The sequence below is a fragment of the Rhipicephalus sanguineus genome, chromosome 7, assembly GCF_013339695.2.
Source record: "Rhipicephalus sanguineus isolate Rsan-2018 chromosome 7, BIME_Rsan_1.4, whole genome shotgun sequence".
Taxonomy (NCBI): Eukaryota; Metazoa; Arthropoda; class Arachnida; order Ixodida; family Ixodidae; genus Rhipicephalus; species Rhipicephalus sanguineus.
In genome coordinates this window covers 68,985,046-69,007,090 of record NC_051182.1, presented here as the reverse complement: position 1 = coordinate 69,007,090, position 22,045 = coordinate 68,985,046, and the positions used below count along the sequence as shown (strand labels likewise).

Below are 22,045 nucleotides of genomic sequence, written 5' to 3'. Positions count from 1 at the left end.
GACGGTACAGCAGCGATGGCACGACAATGATCAGATGTAACAATCATGGTGGACGTCCTTGTAACGATGATGAGACGGGTGCCATGGTCACCATAAATTTCGGTAGTTTTTAAATCAATGATAATACTGTCAAGGGTCGTGACGTCGACGAAGACTGCAGTCGGTGTGTTCAAGATGAAACTCCTTATTTGGCCGAACTTGTGGCCGGGAAATGAAAACTCAAACTACACTTGAACCTCATTATAACAAAGTTGCATTTGACAAGAAAATAACTTCGCTATATACGAAAATTCGTTATAAGCGTATATTTGAACCACTGTATATATTACCAAGGCTATTCATTTACTTCGTTATAAGCGATAATTCGTTGCATCCATGTTCGTTATATCGAGGTTTGAGTGTACAGCTATACACGCTGTACACTGATAGCGGCGAACAGGGCGTCGGCCGTCGATAAACTGCTCAGTGGTAAGGCATGTCGGTATATACATGCGGCATCGAACATTCGAGCCTTATCGCTGGTAGCCGCGTTAGTTCCAGAATGAACTCAACTGTTCCCGTTTGCGCGCTCAAGCCTATAAGAAGATTCTGAAATAATCTGGAAGGTTCCCAGACATTTGGGAGCGGTTTGCGCAAGACGGTGATTACACATGCAATGGACCAGTTACAGAAACGTAGCAAAAGAAGCGTGCGTGGCAATACGATAACCAGTAGGGGTGTGCGAATATTCGAGTTTCGAATTCGAATCGAATAATACCTAACCAAATAATTCGATTCGACTTTCGAATAGGTAGTATTCGAAGTTTCGAATTATTCGACAGGACGAATATCTAAAATGCGACAAAGGTCAATGGTGCTACTTGGCTAGGGTGGGGTGGCTAAAACTAACATCGGTACAGCAGGCCTTCCGTTAAAACGTTCACAGATATCCTGGTACAAAAGCGAGGGCATGTTTATCTTAAAAGCGATTGTGTGATTTCCACATGTAAAAAAAAACATGAGAAAACTGCCAAACTATTCACAACTTTGCCTCTGAAGCGAAGACACGGACTTTTCTTGTTATAGTTCGGTTGTGTATGCAGCAGACGCCGTAAAACATCCCGACTTCGGCTTGCGAAACCCTCGGTGATAGGATTCACATATTAAAATTTGTTCACGCTGTGCAGTCGTCACTGCCGCACCGCACCACTCGTTCAAAAACTCCCATCGTTCCGGCGCGAAGATTTTCGGGCCCCGAGTACTCATGAGGATAAAGCGCAATTGCGCGACCATAGATGAAGCACAATTGAATCCGTAGTCCGCGACCATAGGGGGGAAAAACTAGCTACCGTACCCCCTTCTTTCAGCCGTTAGGAGGTTACAAGTGGCCCGGCTAACTAGAGTGACGTCTCTTCTATCAGCATGCCTGTGCAGTGCGCGCCCAGTGAAGGCAGAAGAAAAATACGCTTCCGAACAAGCGCATAATAAAGGTACTACAAAGCCGTAGCGCCCCATATTTCCTTTTGTCTTGCTGTAACGGGAGGCACACGTTTCGTGCAAATATACGTACTATTCGATATTCGATTCGATATTCGATATTTTTGGCCACTATTCGGCACTATTCGATTCGAATTCGATTCGAGATGAAATTTCACTATTCGCACACCCCTAATAACCAGCTTAATTTGAGCCATCCTTCCTTGATGCAATTTCAACAGTTATCGAGCACTTACAAACACTGTTGCCTTTTCTTGTCCCTGCAGACATGTGTACACATTGGAATATGCATCAATTTTGTCACCATAGTCGCTGCCCTACCATGTTTCGAAATCACATAACCTTACAGAAAAGAAATGCCAACTAAACTGAGTACCAGTGGGGATCAGAGAAGGCCAAGCTCTCAAGAGTTTGACAGGCGTAAGAATGAAGCATCACGCATCCCATGCCATTTGTGCAAACTAAAGATGGTCAGCTGCAGTGGCCGTCAATCAATCAACATACGTGGTGCCGAGACTTTGACCACTTCGAGGTACTCTGAGCTGAAGCAGGGGAACTTCTGCATGCTGGGCCGCAGGCAGAGAAGCTTCTTGTTGGGAAGGGCGGGGTTGACGCAAAGCATGCCCTTGGCCCCAGCATACCGGACCTGGATGGCCGATGGCCGCTCCTTCAGCTTCATCACCTCGTACACCTGTGCACACACACCTTACACGTTTAAAATACTGCCAACATGACGTTTTGCACATACGTGTATAGTGCTTTATTGCACTAAATGAGAAATTCTGGACTTTGAAACCTCGGATCAAAAAAACAAATACTAGTGGTAATAGCCTCAGGTAACACCTTTTCTACGACCTTGTTTCTTAAGCGTATGCAATGCATCATGCCAACATGATGGCATAGAAGGTCACATGACAGTGGGCATTGCAGCATCTTTGAACTTACTCCAGCAGTTACACACCTGCTGCTGTGCAGTCACTAAACATCAGGCCATGCATCCGGAGCAATATTGCAGAGGTCTACTTTTTGTAAGAAACTCTATGGCTGTGCCCAATGAAATGATTTAATACAATTTCTGGGGTTTTACATGCTAAACTCGAAATGGCACGGGGTGTGCCTTAGAGGGAGCACTGTGAATTAATTTCCACTGCCTGTCGTTCTTTAACGAGCCCAAAACGTAAAAGTATGGGCATGTTTTGTGTTTCGCCCCTATCGAAACGCAGCTGCCATGGCCAAGAATTGAACATGCGTCCTAGAGCTTGGCAGCGTAACACATTACCTGCTACTAGGCCTGCACAAATAGAGTGCTTTGAATAGTCAAATGAATATTACAGTATTCGAAACGGACAGATAGATGTATTTTACCTCATGTAACCCGCCTGACAAAAATTTCACCGCAGCATGGGGCCGCCAAGCCGTGAAACTACCTATTCAGGGGAACTCCGTGCACTGCCACAAAGCCACATTTCAAGGTTAAGCGTACGTAACACGTGCACCCAAATTTAAGTTTAAAAGCTTACTGTTAAAGGGGCCATGACACCCAATTTTCGATGATAATCAATGTTATGTGGGTTAATCATTGTGCATTCACAAACAAGGTGGCGAAATTTTAGCGCATTTGGTCGAGAACTTAATTTATAAAGGGATATTTTGATTAACACGCAAGCGGCCTGCGAGTCGGGCAACACTGGCGCACTCGCGAGCCGTGACGTAACAAGCGGCTAGCTGTGCAAGCATCTGTATTCCGGCGAACGATATCGTTCCACAGTCAGCTGCGCGTGAAATTGAGATATTTTAGCTTTCTTCACTTCGCCACTGAAACTGAACGATTTGCAGCGGCTGAAACTTTGGTAGAAGACGACGGCTGCGCACCTTGCTGCACACGACGTCACACGCGCCATGGTGAAATGGCGGTCGCCGACGGTGGGAGGGGTTTACAGCTGGCAACTTCTGGCGCTTGTTTTGCACTGGAATAATCTTTTACGGCCCACTTTTCGTATCTGTATAGGCATAATAGACCCCCTACATCTAGTTTTCGCGGAAAACCACAAATTGTTGGGTAACCGTGTCATGGCCCCTTTAAGCGAGCTTATACGCGGCTAAGTATGGCAAATTTTAATTTAGTTTACCAATGCGACTATAACCCTGTGACTATAGCTTAATGCTTATACAGTGAAACCTCGGTGATACGAATCTCATGAGACCACCAAAAATATTCGTATCATCCGAAATTTGTATCACCAGAAAGCATGGAAAATTAGCATGCGGCAAAAGAAAGCTGGCGTACATTTTCATTTATTGTTTGTCAGGGCTGCGGCAACGTCAGGACGAATCCTAAATTATTGTCAGTTAGTTTTTAGATGTCGGCAATCATAACAGCACTCGTAAATATACGGCCCGTACGCGCGAATTTAATTAATGAACCAGGTGCGTTGTAACCCACGACACTCGGAGGCCGTGACGCGTCTCTGAAGGTTTATTCTGACCGTAAGAAAAGTGTTTTTCTTACACCATGATTCTGACGATTTGGCGGTGCGGCGCGCATGCCAACGCTTGCGTTCCCGCGCTTGCACGTGCTTGGCGCGTCTTCCGCGACAGCGCGAACGGCACCTCTTTGTACCTGGGTGGTAGCGAACGTTCGTATCAAACGTCGCTGGGTGAAAATCGGTTCGTAACAACCGTACTCCATTACATTGCAGGCCAATGGGCCTTGGCCAGGACAACGAAAAATTCGTATCACCCCGAAATTCGTATGAGCTGTGATCGTATCACCGAGGTTTCACTGTAACTTGCCCCTGCACCCTGCCCACAATTTTTGTACCTGGCCAGAGTTGCCATTCGGGCATGCTGCTACACGCTTACCTCTTCGGCGAGTGGCACAGACATCATGCCGACGCCATCAGAGAAGATGTACGGCTTCCTGCTGACCGGGTGGGCGCCGCCGATGATGTCCGGCACTTCCTGTACGTCGCACGCCTTGACGCGTACGGACTGCTCGGTGGAAGAGAAGCACTGGCCCATACGCGCCATGCGCTTGGCCACGTTGGGGATGCCCTCGAACTTGCCCATCCACTCACGGATCGTCACGGCACTGTTCTGCTGCTCGTCGGCCGCGTACATCCACGTCCTGCATGACGAGAGTGACAGCAACTGTGGATTTCTGCCCATCAAGAGGCATGCAAAATGGCCGATCCCAGAGGGAACCACAGCACGTCCCAAGCCAATGATGAGGGAATAAGAAGAATGAAAAATTAAATAAATAATTAGAAAACATACATATAGAATAGTAGACTCGTCAAATGGAAATCTCTTAAACGGAACTGCTGCTTAAATACTGCGTGTCGTACTTGTATTCTGCACCCCTGCTCCACTCTCAGTAAACAATACTGCTGTTTAAGGGAACACGTTTTCCTGGTCGCGTCAGGCTCCGTTTTTTGAGATTCTACTGTAACCTACTAAAGCTGCAAGAGGGAAATATGGAGCTAGTGTTCAAAAGAGACGACGGTATATTACTTAGGATACCATGGAAAGGATGGGCGGCAGAACTCGAACTGGCAATGTAGACTAGCAGTACTTTAGTTGAAACTTAGAATCTTGCGACATAACAAGGAGGTCAATAATGAAGCAATTAATGTTTATGGCGTGCTGCACATTGAATATAAAACAAATTGAGGGGCTAGACGGTCTATTATAAAAAACTACTATGCAAATGGCAAAGAAGGATTTTCATAAGGATGGCTTTTACGAGTCTTCACGCACGATGCACCTTTCCTTCCTGCTCGAGCCGTGGCTGTCAGCAAGACCTCACACACTTTCACAGAGAACATACGACGCACAGTGCAATGTTATTGATTCAGACTTTATTCGGAACAGCAGCACTGCTGTGGGATTCCATAATGCCATTACATTCAATCATATTGTGAGGTTCCATAACTACGCATTCCGATCCAGAAATTATTACAAAATATGTTACATCAGAAAAATTTGCGTAAGTACATGCTAATCAAAGGCTCACTGTTAGAGATGGGCGAATAGTGAATTTGGGGTTTAAAACGAATCTGAAGCAAATAGTAATCTGGCCGAATAATTTGGAGTCAAATAGTTCAAATAGTAGAATCAATGTCAGATTTTTCGGACTCCCTACAGACCGCGAAATCATCCAAAAAAACAAATTCATGCTTTGTTATTACGCTTGAGCGGTCAAATCACCACAGCCACGTCCGAAATAGCTTTAGTGCCTCCCAGTACACCTATTAGGCATTTTGGTGTGCGCCCAGGATCTCGCAAATACACTCGGTACCTGCTGCAAACCCCGCTTACAGGGACACTAAAGGCAAATATTAAGTTGACGTTGATTGTTAAAATAGCGGTCCAGAAACTTCGTAGTGTTACTTTTATGCCAAGGAAGTGCTTATTTTGAAATAAAATCACGTTTTAGTGGTCCGCATCGCTTTAGCGCACTTCAAATCACCCGCCTGAAATGAGACTTTCATACATCACTGCTGCCGGGCCCAACGTTAGCCGCCTTTACTGCGCAGCCGCCGACACTAGTAGCAGCAGAGCGAAAGTAGCGGGACCCACAGCAGCAACAACGGCCATCGAAGCTATTGAAGCTTGCCGCAATCACCGCAATAGATGTGGACGGAGAATTTGAGAACGAGACATTGGCTCACGATGCTGGGCTCCAATTCAGCGAGAGGGTTCATTCCGCGACCCAGTGAAAAGACACATCGGTTTCCTTGCTGCAAGCACTGGCGTTGTGCACCATGCGGGCATCCGGCAATATCACATGCATGCGGCATTTTGTCGAACTTTCTGTCAGAGCGACTTTCACGAGCGCGCAAAACACACGCGGCAGTACGCGATCCCGAAACTACCACTGAGACGCGACCGTGTGAGCGAAGCAGGGCACTGGGCGAAGCGCAGTTCGGCGAAAACGGAACCTTTGAACCAGGCGCGCCGTTCCCCATGGCAACGCCACAGAGGTTCTTTTTTCCGTGAATCAAACGGAAACGAACAAACAGCATTTTATTACGCCTTTTGATGCACGGAAGGTTCTTTTTTTATTGCTGCTAGTTTGATTACTAGTGATTTATTGTAGGCAGACTCTCATACGTCATCGGGATCACTTCGAAAATGTCCCACTCGTGGCGCTCATCATGTGATACATTTAGCTTAATTTCTCGGTAAGTAGGGCACTGCTGTTGATAATATTGCCGTTTTAGAAGTTGTCATACATTGAGCTTTCACTCTGACATAAATTGTTATCTGCCTTTAGTGTCCCTTTAACTACGTGCCAACTGCCACTTGCAAATTTGCGTCTCGTGATAAGCGCCACTGATACCAGCAAAGCGCGGAATAGATTACAGCTCTCTCGCATGGAGCATTTGGAAATGATGACGTGGAACACAAAGACTGCGGCGGAAGAGCGGACGACTCGTCCAGCTTTCCCCGATGCGTGTGCGCACTTAAACGATGTGCACACACATCGCCGAATATCCGCCAATACACAGCATTTACTGCCGTGTGACGCCGATCGTTTCTAGTCGTGTGCAGTACATCGCCAACTAAGCTGATGCTGTCACTGTACTGTTACTGTACCGTACACACGCATTTGTCATGAAAGGGTTTGTGATGCCCACTCCGTTCCTGACCGCACAAGGGCGCGGCAATGGCGAGCTGGTTTCATTCGTGAAGGCAACGCGTCTGTGCGGCGCCCTTAGCGGTCTCTCACAAAGAGGCAGCATGAATGGCGGCTTGGCGCGTTTGGGTTCTCGCCTATTAAATGCATGCAGTACACATGCAACTGCACCAGGCCACATGCACTACCCAGCAGTTGACTGAAGATGCTTATCGTAAGGGTTGTCAGCAATTAAGCCGTACTGGCGCGTTTGCCACCTGCCGCCATCACGCCTTCGTGCATTTCTGCTGCTTATCCATAAAGATATCGCCGCACGACGCCGTGATAGCGGCCCCTTTGAATTTCTGGTCTGTTTCACCCCATGACACTTCGGCATTGCAGCAAAGCTGACTTTCGGACTCTGCTACTGTTGCAAAAGGGTTGACTCGCGAAAGCGCTGGTTCGAACCTACGAGATGATAGACGTGGCAGAAATGGGGGCTTCAATTAATGCCTTTCCGACCTGCAATTTGGGCAGAAAGTCCGAAAAATCGGATGCCGAAGAGTTTCAGCGTCCGAAATTTCGGAGGTTCTTACACATTGACGTCTATGGGGCTGGTGACGGTGCCGCAAAAGCGTTCGAATTTTCGAGCATGCCCGGAAAATCGGGCATCCGAAAATCGGCAGTCGACTGCACATATATAAAGTCGACTGCACATATATAATATATAAAGAAAAATCCCTAAATTCAACAATAATTTTAAGGATTAGAACAAGGCTTGTGCGAATATAATTTTTTTGGTTTGAAGCTCATTTGAATAATAGGGTGCAAGTCATAAGCAATGACATATGTCAAGTCTTCACTACACTTAACCCAATAAGCCCTATAACACACTTTTAAGCATTTCAATTAAAAAGTGCATGCAATATGTACATTGAACACGCAGTGTGGCTTCGTGGCGGTGCAAATGTTTCCTGGATAGTTGGTTTCACGGCATAGCGTCTCCACACTGCAGTTAAATTACCTTTTCAGAGGGCTGCATGCGGTCAAATATGTTTAGCATGCGGTAATTTACACGTGGTAAAGTAACTTACTAGTTTCGAATACATCCAAATTCAAGTTGAAGCACATTCCAATACTGTAATATCCGTTCGAATATGTATTCAAAGCGTTTGAATATTCACCCAGGCTTACTCACTGTACTACCATGCTCAAACTGCCATTCTCACTCAATCATACCCATGGTCACGAAGCTGACTCGTGGACGGCGCCAGGAACTTGAACTCTCGGGCACCAACACGCAGCCCGTCTTGCAGAAAGCGGGCAACAACGGCGTTGAGGAGAGCATCCCGTGACGAGTGCAGATTCAGCGTGAAGGACAGCTTGTCCAGGTTGTCATCCCTGAACGACACCCGGATGGCAAATTCTGCGTTGAACTCACGCAGGATCCTGTTCTCGAAGTGAACCTGCAGCGAAATGCAATTCAGTTACCATTATGTAGCTGAAGTGAGGCATATGCAAAGCATTCACACAAATCGAAATACGTAGCGGGTTGAACGTGAACACGCGCAAAATTCAGTATACGCCAGCAAATTGTCAGATCACTTGTGCAGAAAGTGTAATTGCAATGCGACTGCACTCAGGCCACCCGATTTAAAGGGACACTAAAGAGCAAATCGATTTTTCTCGCATTAGTAAAGTATTCTTCCACGATACCAAAAACACCACGCTTACTGCGAGAAGACTCTTAGTAAGCGAGAAAACGCGCAAAAAGAAAATACAGGTGGCGACGCAACCTTGGAATTCCCGCACCATTTACATGACGTCACATTATTGACAACGCCTGCTTGGGCCTATGTAGTTCCTAATCGGTTAAATCGAAGTACAATGTCTTCTGAGGGGGCCAGAGACTTGACATAACGAGTTTGTGGAAATTTCGTCGAGCCAGTGGCGCCAAAATACGTTAAATGCTCTTTGAAACCTTTTACGTCACGAATTACAAAGCTCGGCGCGAAATTTAAAAACGAAACTTTGAACTTTGTTTTCTCCTCTAATAATAAACCTATGGTGGTGAAATAACTACACAAGAGTTCTCCAAGCACACTTTATCAATCTAAACCAATTCAGTGTTTCTCTTTCGTGTCCCTTTGAAGGACCCCTGACACCGAATTTGGAAACTCGAGATGCTTGTGTTGTTTGATAGTCCTGCATGCGTGGGGCAACTCTGAGCGATTATGAGTGACGAGCGTTGCCTTTAAGATATTTTAATTTGGTTTTAAAGTAAGCCTGAGTGCTCATCCGAATTTTGAACTCCTATCAGCATAACCACTAGTATGACGTAGACGTAGGCCCCTTGTGACGTTGCAGAGGTAAAGCAAGCGTTGTCGACGTCACAGACAGAAATATGCGCGGTGCACAGTGGTATATTGCGAAGCATGTTTGCTTTTTGCTCCTCCCACCTTCTCCTTCTTCAGTATGTGTCGGCAGGCAGCGTGAGCTCTCCGTGTGTGTGTTCTCCAACTGGCAGTTCAACAAGCGTGTGGCTGACGTCACCCAATACTGAGCGCAAGTCATCACGTGTGCTCCGAGGCGCGACCGCCGCGGCGCAGCGCTACTTTCTATAATCCTCTTTCGGCGCGCATTTTGAACCTACACTAAAAATGAGCATAATTAATGCTGCTAGGATTAATTAGACATCGCGTTGGAGGATTTACGGTGTCATTCCATGATTACAAGACATAGACCTGCTTATTACAACATAAATGTCACAAACAAAAAATCGGCTGTCAGGGGCCCTTTAACAAAATTTGCTTTTTCAGTGCAGCTGTAAATGGAACACCTTGATTTTGCAGTGTCCGCAGGCAAAAACCACCTAGCGCCCCCTAGGGAGCAGTGGTGTATTTTGAAGAATTCCGAATCATTCCATTTTAACGTGAAAACTTCAGCACAAACCATGACGGACCACAAAGAATAGACGACACAAGCACTGACGCTGTCTCATCTATTCTTTGCGGGCCGTGGTGGTTTGCGACGAAGTTTTCGCCTTAAAAGCTATTTATCCACTAGGCCCAACAGAAGTTTTATAGAATCATTAAAGTGGAACTCCTGGTTCCCTCTATGAAGTGGCAGAAAAAAAATAATGCATTAGAGTTGAAAAAAATTTGTCTGTATACATTTCGTACGTGTTTTGGCCCTTCATTTAAGTCTAGGTGCTGCATTGGCGCGGTCGTGCGTGCCAAGCATGGGTCGACCTCGCACTGTGGGAACTCGCAAGGAGCAGCACACTTATGAACGGTGTCAAGAGCAGTCATCTATCTCTGTAGCACGTGACCACGTTATGAAAGCATGCTCACACACCTTCAAAGAGTGAAGTGGTCTATAGTTTTTTCTAATTGCTCCTCGTTGCAACAGCAAGATACAAAAATCCTCACTCATGCTTAGCTTTATTTCCCTCTGAGGACACAATGCTAATGTACTAGCAATGTTTTGTTTCTTTAGATAAGCTCTCCATTATGAAGCCGCAAGGCATAACAAAGGTGGGGCCGCTGCCCCAAAAGTGCTTCGACTTTAGATTACGTTATGTTACAACGGCATGCTGTGATACAATTCGAAGGCCCCCTATATGTATGCATGCATGCACGAAGATGAGCTGTGTCCATCCATGTAAACTGTCATAACATCCTGAAACTGCTTTACAGCCAATTAAATCAGTTTCTGAAGTTTTTCAACAAGCATTCTAAATTTTTAGAAATTGCGTGCATGCACATGTGTGTAGTGGCCGTTTTGGCCTACTACTGGACGTCTCTGAAAGGGCTACCCACACAGCATTATGACAGTGTTTTAACTTGCTAGTATCGTTGTAGCATGCTGTAGCACTGACATTGCATTGCATTCCCATATGCAGTCATCAGCCACAGTTTGCATACCTCACATGCCTCATTGTTATCATGCCTCGCATGCTCTCATTGTTAAAATCATGTATAAACACATAACGAGCACAGAAACACCATATTTTCTCATGTATAATCCACACAAGATATACAAAAAAGTCAGGGCCAAAGTCTAGATGCAAGCTCCACACGAATTTTGGTGCACAAGTTGGCTTCACGGCACTACTGCACAGTAATGCAAGGAAGTCTGCTTCACGGCAATGCGCAAGAACCTTTTTAACGGCGGCGCACCTTTTTAAAAGCGGAGCTGCTCTAGGGCTGGGTTTGATGACAGATGAGTGTCTGCGTGTCCCACTCTGGTCCCCAAATACACCCATAGGTGGCGTAACTACCTCGGGTGCAGACGAAAACTTCGCACTTTACCTATTTTCATTCTTTCATGGTTAGTAGTTGGGGGTGCTGCTTATATGCAGGGGCATGTTATACACGAGAAAATAAGGTACCACTACAGTTCCTACTGTGAAGACCGAGGAATCCCTCTACGCACCTGTGCAGGACGAAGAATGAGCCGGCCAGGTGTGACGAACACGCTCCGTACGAGGCACGTGCCGCGTGCCAGCTGCGGTGGCTTCTCGTCTTTGAACATGCTGCACGAGGCGTAGAAGGCGGGTGCAAACATCACCACGTTGCCTGCGTCGATGCTGGTCACGATGTGACTCAGAGCCCGCTCCACCACCGATGGCTCCTTCTTGGATCGTTTCTCGATGTCCCGCATGAGCTTGTCGAACGAGGACGTAGACATCAGCGCCATTTGATCGAGAACGTCGAACGTGATGTGGAGGGCCGCCTTGAACGCGTAAGCACAGGGAAATGGCAGTGTCCTCTGCATTTCCTCGCAGCGCGCCTAGAAAATTTGCATAAAATTATACATTGCACGCACAGTCCCACCTTCATTTGTTGCAGTAACGATTGCATGGGCATCAGCTGCGCTCTTAGCCTCAGTGTCTTGTTTGGTGCTCACATTTGACTAGTAAAGCATCGTCGACAAGATCGAGTTACATTTTTCCCGACTACTGCAATCCGAAACACCAGTTCCCATTCTTAACCCTTTCAGGCGCTTTGTACATTTGTGTACGCAACTTGCTTTTGCTTGTTTTGTCAACCAGTGGCTAGGAAAGGGCAAGATACATTGAGCTTTGAAATGATTCAGCCTCCTGTGTAATCAGTGTGTCCACGTTAAACTTCCTCCACTGTGCAGTGCTGTATGTGAGTGCTTTGCCGAAGTCACTACCATGTCCGACGAGCCATTCGATGTGCTGCTCTCCGCAAGCCGTAAACATGAGCTTGCCGAGTAAGCAGGTGTGTTACAGTGTGGCCAGACTTACATGAAGAGAGACTATGACAATGACAAGCTATGTGTAGAATGGTGATGTGAATGACAAGGTACTCCCGTGGGTAGAACATTAAGGAGAAAGCCTCAGATGCCTCATCAAACGCGAAAATTGACCGCCGTCCCGCATCGGCGTCCCACGTCGGCTGTATCAGCACGAGTGATGCAAAAAGTCATTGTGTGATGCGGTCACCATATGACATCGTAATGTCACAGATCGCCAAAATTTGTGACGTGACATTATGACATCACATGACATCATTGTCTGGTCAAAGGTGGGCCAATCTCGGAGGCAGTGCAAAACAAGCTGAGGTGCAGAACGCCTACAATGCCTTCATACTAGTGGAGGCATCGCAAAACCACGTTAGTTGTAGAAATCTTTCGGAGGGGGGCACGGGAGGTTCATTACATCAACATACTACAAGAAAAAAAAAGAAGATGGCTTTCCCTTTTAAGTTGACTTAGGCGGATGGATGCATAAGGAACCCTGTGGGTTTTTTTAGACCGTAAAGCATAAGACAGCTCACACATGGCGCAAGACATGCAGCGTCCCACCATACTGTTTCTCCAACATGGTGGCTACAGGATGATGTCATTGTATAATATTCATTGCTACGGAAGGCTGCTGGTGTGTGTACGAGAACTTGCAGTCCAACCACTGCACCTGACCACAAAAGATGCAAATTTCCGACATTGTGCTGGTCCTCCAATGACTGAGTGCCAACATTCACGCTGGCACTTGCCTGCAGCCAAAATTTAGCGGCGAGAACACATCACACACGAAGTTATCAGTATTCGTCGCAACTTTGTATCAGTTGCTTCGCAGATCACCTTCAAGACATGGCCTGCAAAGCGACGCTAGGCCATGCCCCAGGCCCTTTGTGCAGTCTCGCGGACAGTTAGTGAACAAGCTTCTGTGACGCTGAAGCAGCTGATGGAGCTCAAAGACGCACACATCGCCAAACGCAAACACCTTCAGAGAAGGAATTTTAATGTTCACACGCAGAGGGAGAAGAAACGGCATGCTTTAGGTTGAATGCTAGCAGGTGTAGGCTGCACAGCCAGATCATGACAAGTGTCAAGGAACGTTTCGAAACTTTCAATGTTGTGACATGTTGACAGAGGAGCAAACACGACAGTGGTTAGATGAGGGTGAAAAGTATCTATGGTATGTGGAGTACTCTTTTTTTCCGTATAGACTAGCACACATCAGACGATGACAAGGGTGGCCCATGATTTTCAGAGTAAGGCACTCGACACTGTGATGTAGGCCAAGAAATAGCACTACAAAAGAGTAAAACATATGGCTTCCGCTTCAGTGCAAAAAGAAAAGAAAGCTGCGCTAATGCTGTCATTGATCTAAGTGGAAATGGCTAATTATAATAATTAAACCTTTCTGCAACTTAAACAAGCCCTACATGGCCAGATATTTTCTTTTACAAATTGCCACAGATAGATTGCTTTTGGTTTGAACGCAGTGCTAGAGTATCAGGCAACCGTATGCATCAAATAAGTGTAGATAGACAAAAGATGTGAGTGAAAGAAGTGGCTGAAGCACCCAACTTGGTTTTCTCAGGTTAGGCCATACACACATGTCGGCAGAGATACAGCAGGACAACGCCAATCAATTGTTTTGGCTTCGGCACTAGAGGCGCCCCCCGTCCACGCACATGTTAAGCTAATAAACAACAAACATCTTTAAGGAACATGCAAAGCAGTGTTCTGCTGGCTGCCTGCACTGTTCTAAAGCCGTCAGATATGACTGTGCGTTAAGAACCGACTCGAAAAGCAGTTTACATGATCGACTTGATTCGGTTCAAAGGTGACCAAGACATTTGAGTGCAATTGTTTTAAAAGAAATGCCGCAGCATCCGTACCATAACCTCGTTGGTCCAACGGGCCACCACAGCATCGGGACAGTAGGTTCGGATGGGGGCATAGCAGAACAGGGTACTGTGGGCGCAACGCTGCGAGAGCCGCCCAATCACGCGCCTCGCGAGGGAGTGGTCCCGCAAGACCAGCTTGAGGAAGAGGCCCCCGCAGAGCGAGGCCGTGCGCACGGGCCCACCGATACAGTCACAGCCGATGGCAAGGTGTCGCTCCCAGCGCAGAGGTGCAGCAGCGGCTGCGCTGCCAGGTCGTGAAGGCATGTCGTTGATCACTTCACCCATCAGCATTGCCGGGATCTTCAGCTGAAGGTAGATCTCAACGAGGCGATCCTTCTCGTTTATCAATACCTGCGGCATGCCAAACATGATAGAGAAGCATTAGCTTCCTCCAGTGTCAGCAAGCTACTTTATCAATTTGGTTAACCATTTCCGGGTGGACAATTCCTCATCGTATTGTAGGGAATACCAGTCGTCAAAAAAAATGAATGACAGCACCATTCTCGGGTGCAATAGTGACGGCGACGCCAAGTTGAAACACTTCCGGACTGTGCCGCAGATGTACATGGCTTTCCCCAACATTCGAAAAGTCTGTGCATCACAGGCTGGGGCCTCTGTGATGCATCTCCTCAGCCCAGTGCCTCGGGTTCAAGGATATTTCAGTAACTGTTTTGCAGCTTTAGTGATGACCATTTCACCTGCTCCTGGAACTTGTCTGCATAAAATTTATCGAGAGATATGGCATACTAGTATCCTTTTAACATCAGGATATTTCCAAAACAAGACCGACCATAACCCGAACTCCTCTTTTCGATCATTTTCAGGTACTATGTACGCCTAAGAACAGCCATAACAACAACCATAACAATAACAATATTAATGCAGCAAAAGGGTTGTGAGGGATGCTATTGTAGGGACCTCTGGACAAACTTCAGCCTTCTGGGGTTCCACCATCAAGCGTTCCATGACTAAGCTTTAAGTCAGTCTATGTAAGTAGCACCGGCTCATGTAATGAGGAAAGTGTTCAGCATTTCTTACGCAACAGTCTGGAGATGCAATGTAGTATCCGATTTATTGCAAGACATTTTGAAGTTTATTTCCGATTGGGCCTGTGGTGTGATGAACATTATGTTCCATGTGTTCTAGTGAAACGAGCTTGCAGGTACAGGTCTGGGTGTTTTCACAATGTCCCTATACAATTAACTTTCTTCCAGAACAATTTTCAGCCAGCACGTATTCAAGGTGGCCGGATAGGTGCTTGCGAAGTATGGCAGACACGAAATACTTTTTGTTCTTACATATCTGTAGAAAGTTATCTGTGACGAGTGAAATGCACAAGACCGGTGTGAATGTCATTTAGAGGCCTTCAACTCGGTCATCCACAGGCCCTCCACAGCATCAGGTGCGGACCACATCAATGCCAAGACAGGTTGAGCACAACTCCACGTTGTCCCCCAAGACCCACTGCTTTCCACCGATGCTGTGCCTCAACCTAACTGTGCTTGCCGAGTGCAACGACCTGCCTGAACACCCTCGTCACAGTAGTGAACTACGTCTGAAGTCGATACCACAGCTCATTACTTCTGCTCGTAGCATGCTCATCTGTTGTACTTTCTCAATGCTATGCACTGCGACATTATCTGTCCAATTTTTCTTTTGCGCAATGCCTTAAACCAGGGGTCTCAAGCTCACCTCAGCTAGCGAGCTGCATTCACGAAATTTAGCTCTGCAAGGTCCGGGACCACGAACAATGCTATTTGAATGTTGCTATTTGAAAAGAAGGCCTTTCCTATATCTCGTATACGGGTCATTTCTGATGGAGATTTGATGTCAGGATTTGAGAAACATATAGATACCAATCTCTTGAATTGCGAAAATTCGGATGCCGATTCTGAAATATAACTTTGCATTAAAGTTTCAACACATGGTGACAACATGGGGTGCGTCATGCAAAAAGTACTCGAGACCAGTCACGTTTGTGTAGCTCATCAAAAAAAGATAGTCGATCCCTCTGTCATAGGAATCGGTATAACACGAAAGTGAAACATGTAGTCACAAAGTTGGTTGTTTGTACTGCAATGGTATATCGGAGCTTGTACAATGTCTACTGTTGTTTCGCAGATAGAGCACCACTTGATGTGGACGCACTCACGTTGACACCTAGTGGCACATCTCCGTACCGACGACTAACGCCCATGATCATGATTTAACCCTTGCGGTAGCTGAAGTTCTTAACATATGCGTGGACACCGTATATGGTGAATCCCCTGCAAGTATGGCGTCAACAACACTGATACTCAATATGCACTCCTTCAAAGTATCGTGAAATGCATATAGAAACGCTATGTGCGCCGTGTGTTTCCTCTAGCCTGGCAGTTAATTCTCACAGGGCGAGCGGGGAACACAGTGCGACCAAGAAGCTTGGGTGCGACAGCCAGGCGAACGTCAGAGAGCTATTTTTTTATATGGATGGATGCTATGAGCGAGGCTTGGGCTAAAGCCACCACCTCGTGGTGTGTTAAACGAAATTACACTTCTATTGGAAACGCGCCGAATGGGACGGTCGCAGCAATGGCACTTTTTTTTTTCGTGCCTGGTGGCACACATGTCACCACCCCGTTATAAAGGGGACGCTCATAGCATCCATCCATCCAGCACTGTGAGAAAGTGTGAAAGATAAAAGGCGCGTTCATGTAACCTCTGTTAGGTGTTTGGCGGTAGCTCAGTGGGCTAAACGCCCGCCAGCCATCGTCGCGGACCGAGAGGTCATGGGTTCGACTCCTGTCAACAGAAGTTCTTATACTTTTTTTTCTTTGCCATTTGATGGCGTTCGTTTTGCCGACGTACTTCCGTGACGGAAATACGTCCCGAAAGTCTTGGTGGGCCTCGGCATAAAACACGTTCCGCGTTAAAATATTTATTTAAAAAATTAAAACATATGTTATGAAGCTAAGACAGTCGTGTACAGGCTGAGCCGCTAGTGAAAGGTCTGTGGGCTACATTCAGTCTACGGACTGCATGTTTGAGACCCCTGCTTTAAGCTGTATTAATGGCAACATTATGCGGCTGCATGCGTCTTACAACTCGGGCAGCATCCACATTTCCTAAACTTGAAAAAAAGAACTAGTGCAGTACATTGCCCTTTATTCTGTGGCATTAGGTCACTTATGACAGTGAATATATCTTAAAAAGCAACTTTCAGAGAAAACTCGCTAGCATCAAAAGGTGATAGGCAACACAATGAAGCTGCCAAAAAATTTGCTCCACAGTCACTTCCTTATTTACGATAGTTTGTACAATTCGTATGCATTATATAAGTGTTCAATTGTACCCAACTTGCTCTGCATTTCAGCACCATATCTGAATGCAGCTTACACAGGTGTTATGAGTGAAGTGCGCGAGTGTGGTGCGTCCGATGGTTGGAACAGCAAAGACGACGAGGACGACGTACAACGTGCTACTTGCGCGAGCGCGCCGAGCATCGGAGCATTGAAAAAAAATACACACGGAAAATAAAGAAATCACGAAGAGCCACTGCGCCGAAAAGGAGAAAGAAGAGCTGTGCGGGCTGTTCGAAGAAGGTGGCTAGGGTGCGGACTGCGAGCTTGTCGGGCGCTTGTACCCGGGCTCTGAAGGCGTCCACCTAGCCGGCGCAGGCCTGTACGCGGACCTGGCGACCAGTCTACCGGCGTGGCTTTTGCTGAGGCCCCGGCTTGGCGTGGTTGTGGTGCTCGGGCTGGAGACAGCACCGCCGATGACGGCATCCACCGGGAGCAGAAGTGAGTCATTGGGCTGAGGGCCCGAGCTTGGAGACTTCCACCACCGCGTCCTCCTCACCTGACTGCTTGGTGGTCCAACCCATTGGTGAGCCGTACTACTCCGTTGCCACATCAGGACTTTCTTGACGACAGTAGCGTGTGGACTTGCACGACTGTTAAGCTTATGATAAGATTCCCTTGTTTTAGGAGAACTCTATGTATTCGTGGTCAGGCTGACGCTTGTTAGTTTACCTTTTGTTCATTCTAGTGTTTCCCTTTCTTTTATTTTCTTGTGTGTGCAAATATATGTTAATTTATCTGAAAATCAAACGCTCACCTCCGTGTCTTATTCAAGAATAGTATTGCACAGCTGATTCAACTGGCTTTATTAAACGAACCTGTCACAAATTGGCGTCCGCGACAGGACGTGTTTAGGGAACTACTGTTGTGAGCTTGTGTTTAGGGAACTACTACAAGCTCACAACAGGTTAGGAGTCTAGCCCGCTGCCTAGACTCGGCAAAGCAATGCCACGGCACCGCGAAAAATTATTTTTCTCGTATTAGTAAATTACTCTTTCACGAGACCAAAAAAACACCACAGTTGCTGCGAGAAGACGCTTGGTAAGAGAGAAGATGTGTAGGGATGGGTGAATATTCGGGCATTTCGAATATTCAAACGAATATTACAGTATTCGAATTCGCTTCAATACGAATTTAGATTATTCGAAATGAATGGACATATGTATACATTTGACCTCACATAACCCCCTGTAAAGGTGGTTTCACTGCAGCGTCTCGTTGCTGTGCCGTGAAACAACCCATCCAGGGGAAATCTGCACTGCTGCGAAGCCACACTTCAAGATTAAATGTACATATTCTTTTAAGTTTAAAAGCGTGTTATATGGGCTTATATGCGCTAAGTATAGTCATTTTTAAATTGTAACGTATTGAACCACTTATAACTTGCACCGTACTGCTATTCAAATCTTGATACTATTCAAGGCTGCTTCATTTGAAACCAAAAAAGTGACATTCACTCATACCTAGTTCCAATCCTTGAAAATATTGTGCAAGGGTCATGACAAAAATGCTCATTCTTCTTAATAAGATGTGGTAAATACTATTCGAACTATTCTATTCGAAATTATTCGACCAAATCACTATTCGCTTCGGATTCGCTTCGAACTTCAAATTCACAATTCGCCCATCCCTAACCATTTGTATGCATTATATAAGTGTTCAACTGTACCCAACTTGCTCTGCATTTCAGCACCATATCTGAATGCAGCTTACACAGGTTAGGAGTCTAGCCCGCTGCCTAGACTTGGCAAAGCGATGCCACGGCACCACGAAAGATTATTTTTCTCGTATTAGTAAATTACTCTTTTACGAGACCAAAATAAACACCACACTTGCTGCGAGAAGACGCTTGGTAAGAGAGAAAATGTGCAATAAGAAAACACGGGTGGCGCTGCGACCTTGAAATTCCTGCACCGGTCGACATGACGTCAGATTTTCATGGCGTCTATTACCGCCTAAGTAGTTCCTAACTGGTAAAAATGAAGTACATTGTCTTCTGAGGGGGCCACAGACTTAACATACCAAGTTTCAGGAAATTTCGTTGAACCAATGTGGCCAAAATACGAAAAACCACTTTAAAATCCGTGATGTTGCTATGGAAAATTTTGGCGAGAAATTTAAAAGGGAAACTTTTGACAATGATTTTATCATCTATTAATAAACCTATGGTGATGAAACTAACGACACGAGTGTTCAGAGTACAATTTATCAGTACAAATTCATTACCGTTTCACTTTAGCGTTCCTTTAAGACGGTACACGCACCTTCAGGATGTTCAGGTACGGCACGACGAACCGGTACTCAGCGACCCGTCCTGCGCAGCCGTCGCGGTGGTTGAGGTGCAGGTCAATGTGCAGCACGCGTTGGTCGTGATGGAAGGTCGCGTTGACCCAGTAGTCACGGTGGTCACGTATGATGGATGAGGAGAACAGCTGGTGCTGGACGAACACGCCCAGCTGCACCAGGGTGCCAAAGGAGACCGACGAGAGGCTGACGTCCCGATCGTACGGGTGCGTGGCCAGCTGGAAGGCCTCCAGGGGACTGGGCACCAGCCACTGGAACAGAGCCTTCCCATGGGCCTTGTCACGACCAGCGATGCACCACGCACGACCAAGCTTGAAAGAAAAAAAAAAGGGGATCGAGTTCAATGAGAGAGCTGTTTAAGCCGACCGTCAGTCCATGCAGAGTGAACAGAAAACTATCATCATCATGAACTGGCCCAAATAAAGGGAGGAAAGACAGAAAAAGAAAGATATAGAAAGAAAAACAAAAAAGATAGAAAAAAAGAGAGTGAGAAGGAAAGATAGGTAGAGAAAGACAGAACTAGAAATAAGCAGAGACAAAAAAGAGATAGAAAAAACAAAGATAGAAAAAGAGGAAGAAAGAGAGGAACAAGGACAGAAAAATAAAGAGAAAAAAGGCAGGCCACCCAGTTCCATACTTCCTTCAGGCTTGGCACCACTAGTGCAAAGCTACCTTAATTTCTTTCAGGATTTAATTCTGGGATATCTAGTGTGGCAAGGCAATATCAATCAGCATTTTATTTAAGCATCAACAACACTCAATGATGCTTGGTGGGTACAGACAAAAACTTATTTATTTATCAGGCTTGACAGGATCTGTACCCCAGGGCTTGGCCAACATGGCCCATGATTATATAGAAGTAAAACTAAAAAGGACAATATAACTACGATGTTGCCAATAGTAATGGAACTCCAGATATTAATTTTGACTACACAGATTTTTTTTATGTGCACCTAAATCTAGGTATATGATGTGGAATTATTTGTGGGATGGTTTCAGCATGCACAGTACAAAGACGAAAGGAAGTAGACAAAAAAGCGCCGTTAGTTTGTCTACCTCCTTTTGTCTTTGTTTGCACTATGCGCGCTCAAATTGTCCCATAATGACTTCTTACCAGTCGTCCAATTTTTATTACTTTTATACTATGTGGACATTAGTACAACTAGAAGCACTTGTACCTAGATGTACAATTGTGCCTGAAAGCACTAGCAACTAGAAACACTCTGAAAACTTTTGTGTAGCAGGAATGGTCTTGCACATGCTATCATACACAAGCTCAGCAGCACAAATACATGCATAAACTTTAAAGCTAAGCCAGAAAACACATGAAAGTACAGAAGAACACAAGCTACAAAATATGCAAACATACATTCCCAGTACATCGTCATCTAAGTACATCATTCTGCCTTCACAAACAACGCTCAACCCCAGCTGTACAACAGCTCCACGTGAAAACTGTCAAGTCACTCAAACGATCGGGGTTAGTGTGTCAAGAGAAAAGCAATGAGCTCGTACCTGCAGGTATTTTGTGGATGCGCCGAACCAGAGCACGCCGGGCCACTCTATCGTGCAGTCCAGATGGTAGATCGCCTCCTCGTAGAGGTTCTTGTTCGGCTTTCGGTATATCTCGCTGATCGAGAACGTCGCGTCAACATCCACCAGCGGGGTCTGCTCGCTAAAGAACGTTCGATAGGCCTCCAGGAATTCTTCGTGACTGTCTCTGCTGTCCGGCAGCATCCACCAGAGCTGGACCTTCAACTGGTGGTACGTTGTGGGCATGCTGCACAGCATCGAAGACGTTTTTAGCGCAATGGTGGGTCGACCACTGGGTTACTTTTGACCAGCTGTGGTTACTTAACGTGAGCCCAATGCACTGAAGATGACAGTTTCGCCATTCACATTTAACTCACAGGTATTCCAAATAATATCTGGGGTTTAAGGTCCCAAAACCACGATATGATTATGAGAAACGCCGTAGTGGAGGGCTCCGGAAATTTCGACCACCTGGGGTTCTTTAACGTGCACCTAAATCTAAGTACACGGGCCTCAAAAATTTTTGCCTCCATCGAAAATGCAGCCGCTGCGGACGGGATTCGATCCCGCGACCTTTATGTCTGCAGTTGAGCGCCATAACCACTAGA

General features: G+C 46.1%; 1 protein-coding gene across 1 annotated transcript in view; it reads right to left on the bottom strand.

Moving 5' to 3' along the window:
* LOC119399513 (uncharacterized) overlaps positions 1-21,680 on the bottom strand; it is a 39,086-nt gene extending 17,406 nt beyond the window's left edge. Inside the window, exons 1-7 of the mRNA XM_037666317.2 lie at positions 21,420-21,680; positions 19,865-20,215; positions 14,254-14,613; positions 11,534-11,890; positions 8,336-8,562; positions 4,339-4,603; positions 1,981-2,167 (exon numbers count right to left, since the gene is read on the bottom strand). Of these exons, the coding sequence (XP_037522245.2) occupies positions 1,981-2,167; positions 4,339-4,603; positions 8,336-8,562; positions 11,534-11,890; positions 14,254-14,613; positions 19,865-20,215; positions 21,420-21,641 (1,969 nt within the window). The 5' untranslated portion in view covers positions 21,642-21,680. The remainder of the gene's footprint in view (positions 1-1,980; positions 2,168-4,338; positions 4,604-8,335; positions 8,563-11,533; positions 11,891-14,253; positions 14,614-19,864; positions 20,216-21,419) is intronic.
* Between the last annotated feature and the right edge of the window lie 365 nt (positions 21,681-22,045).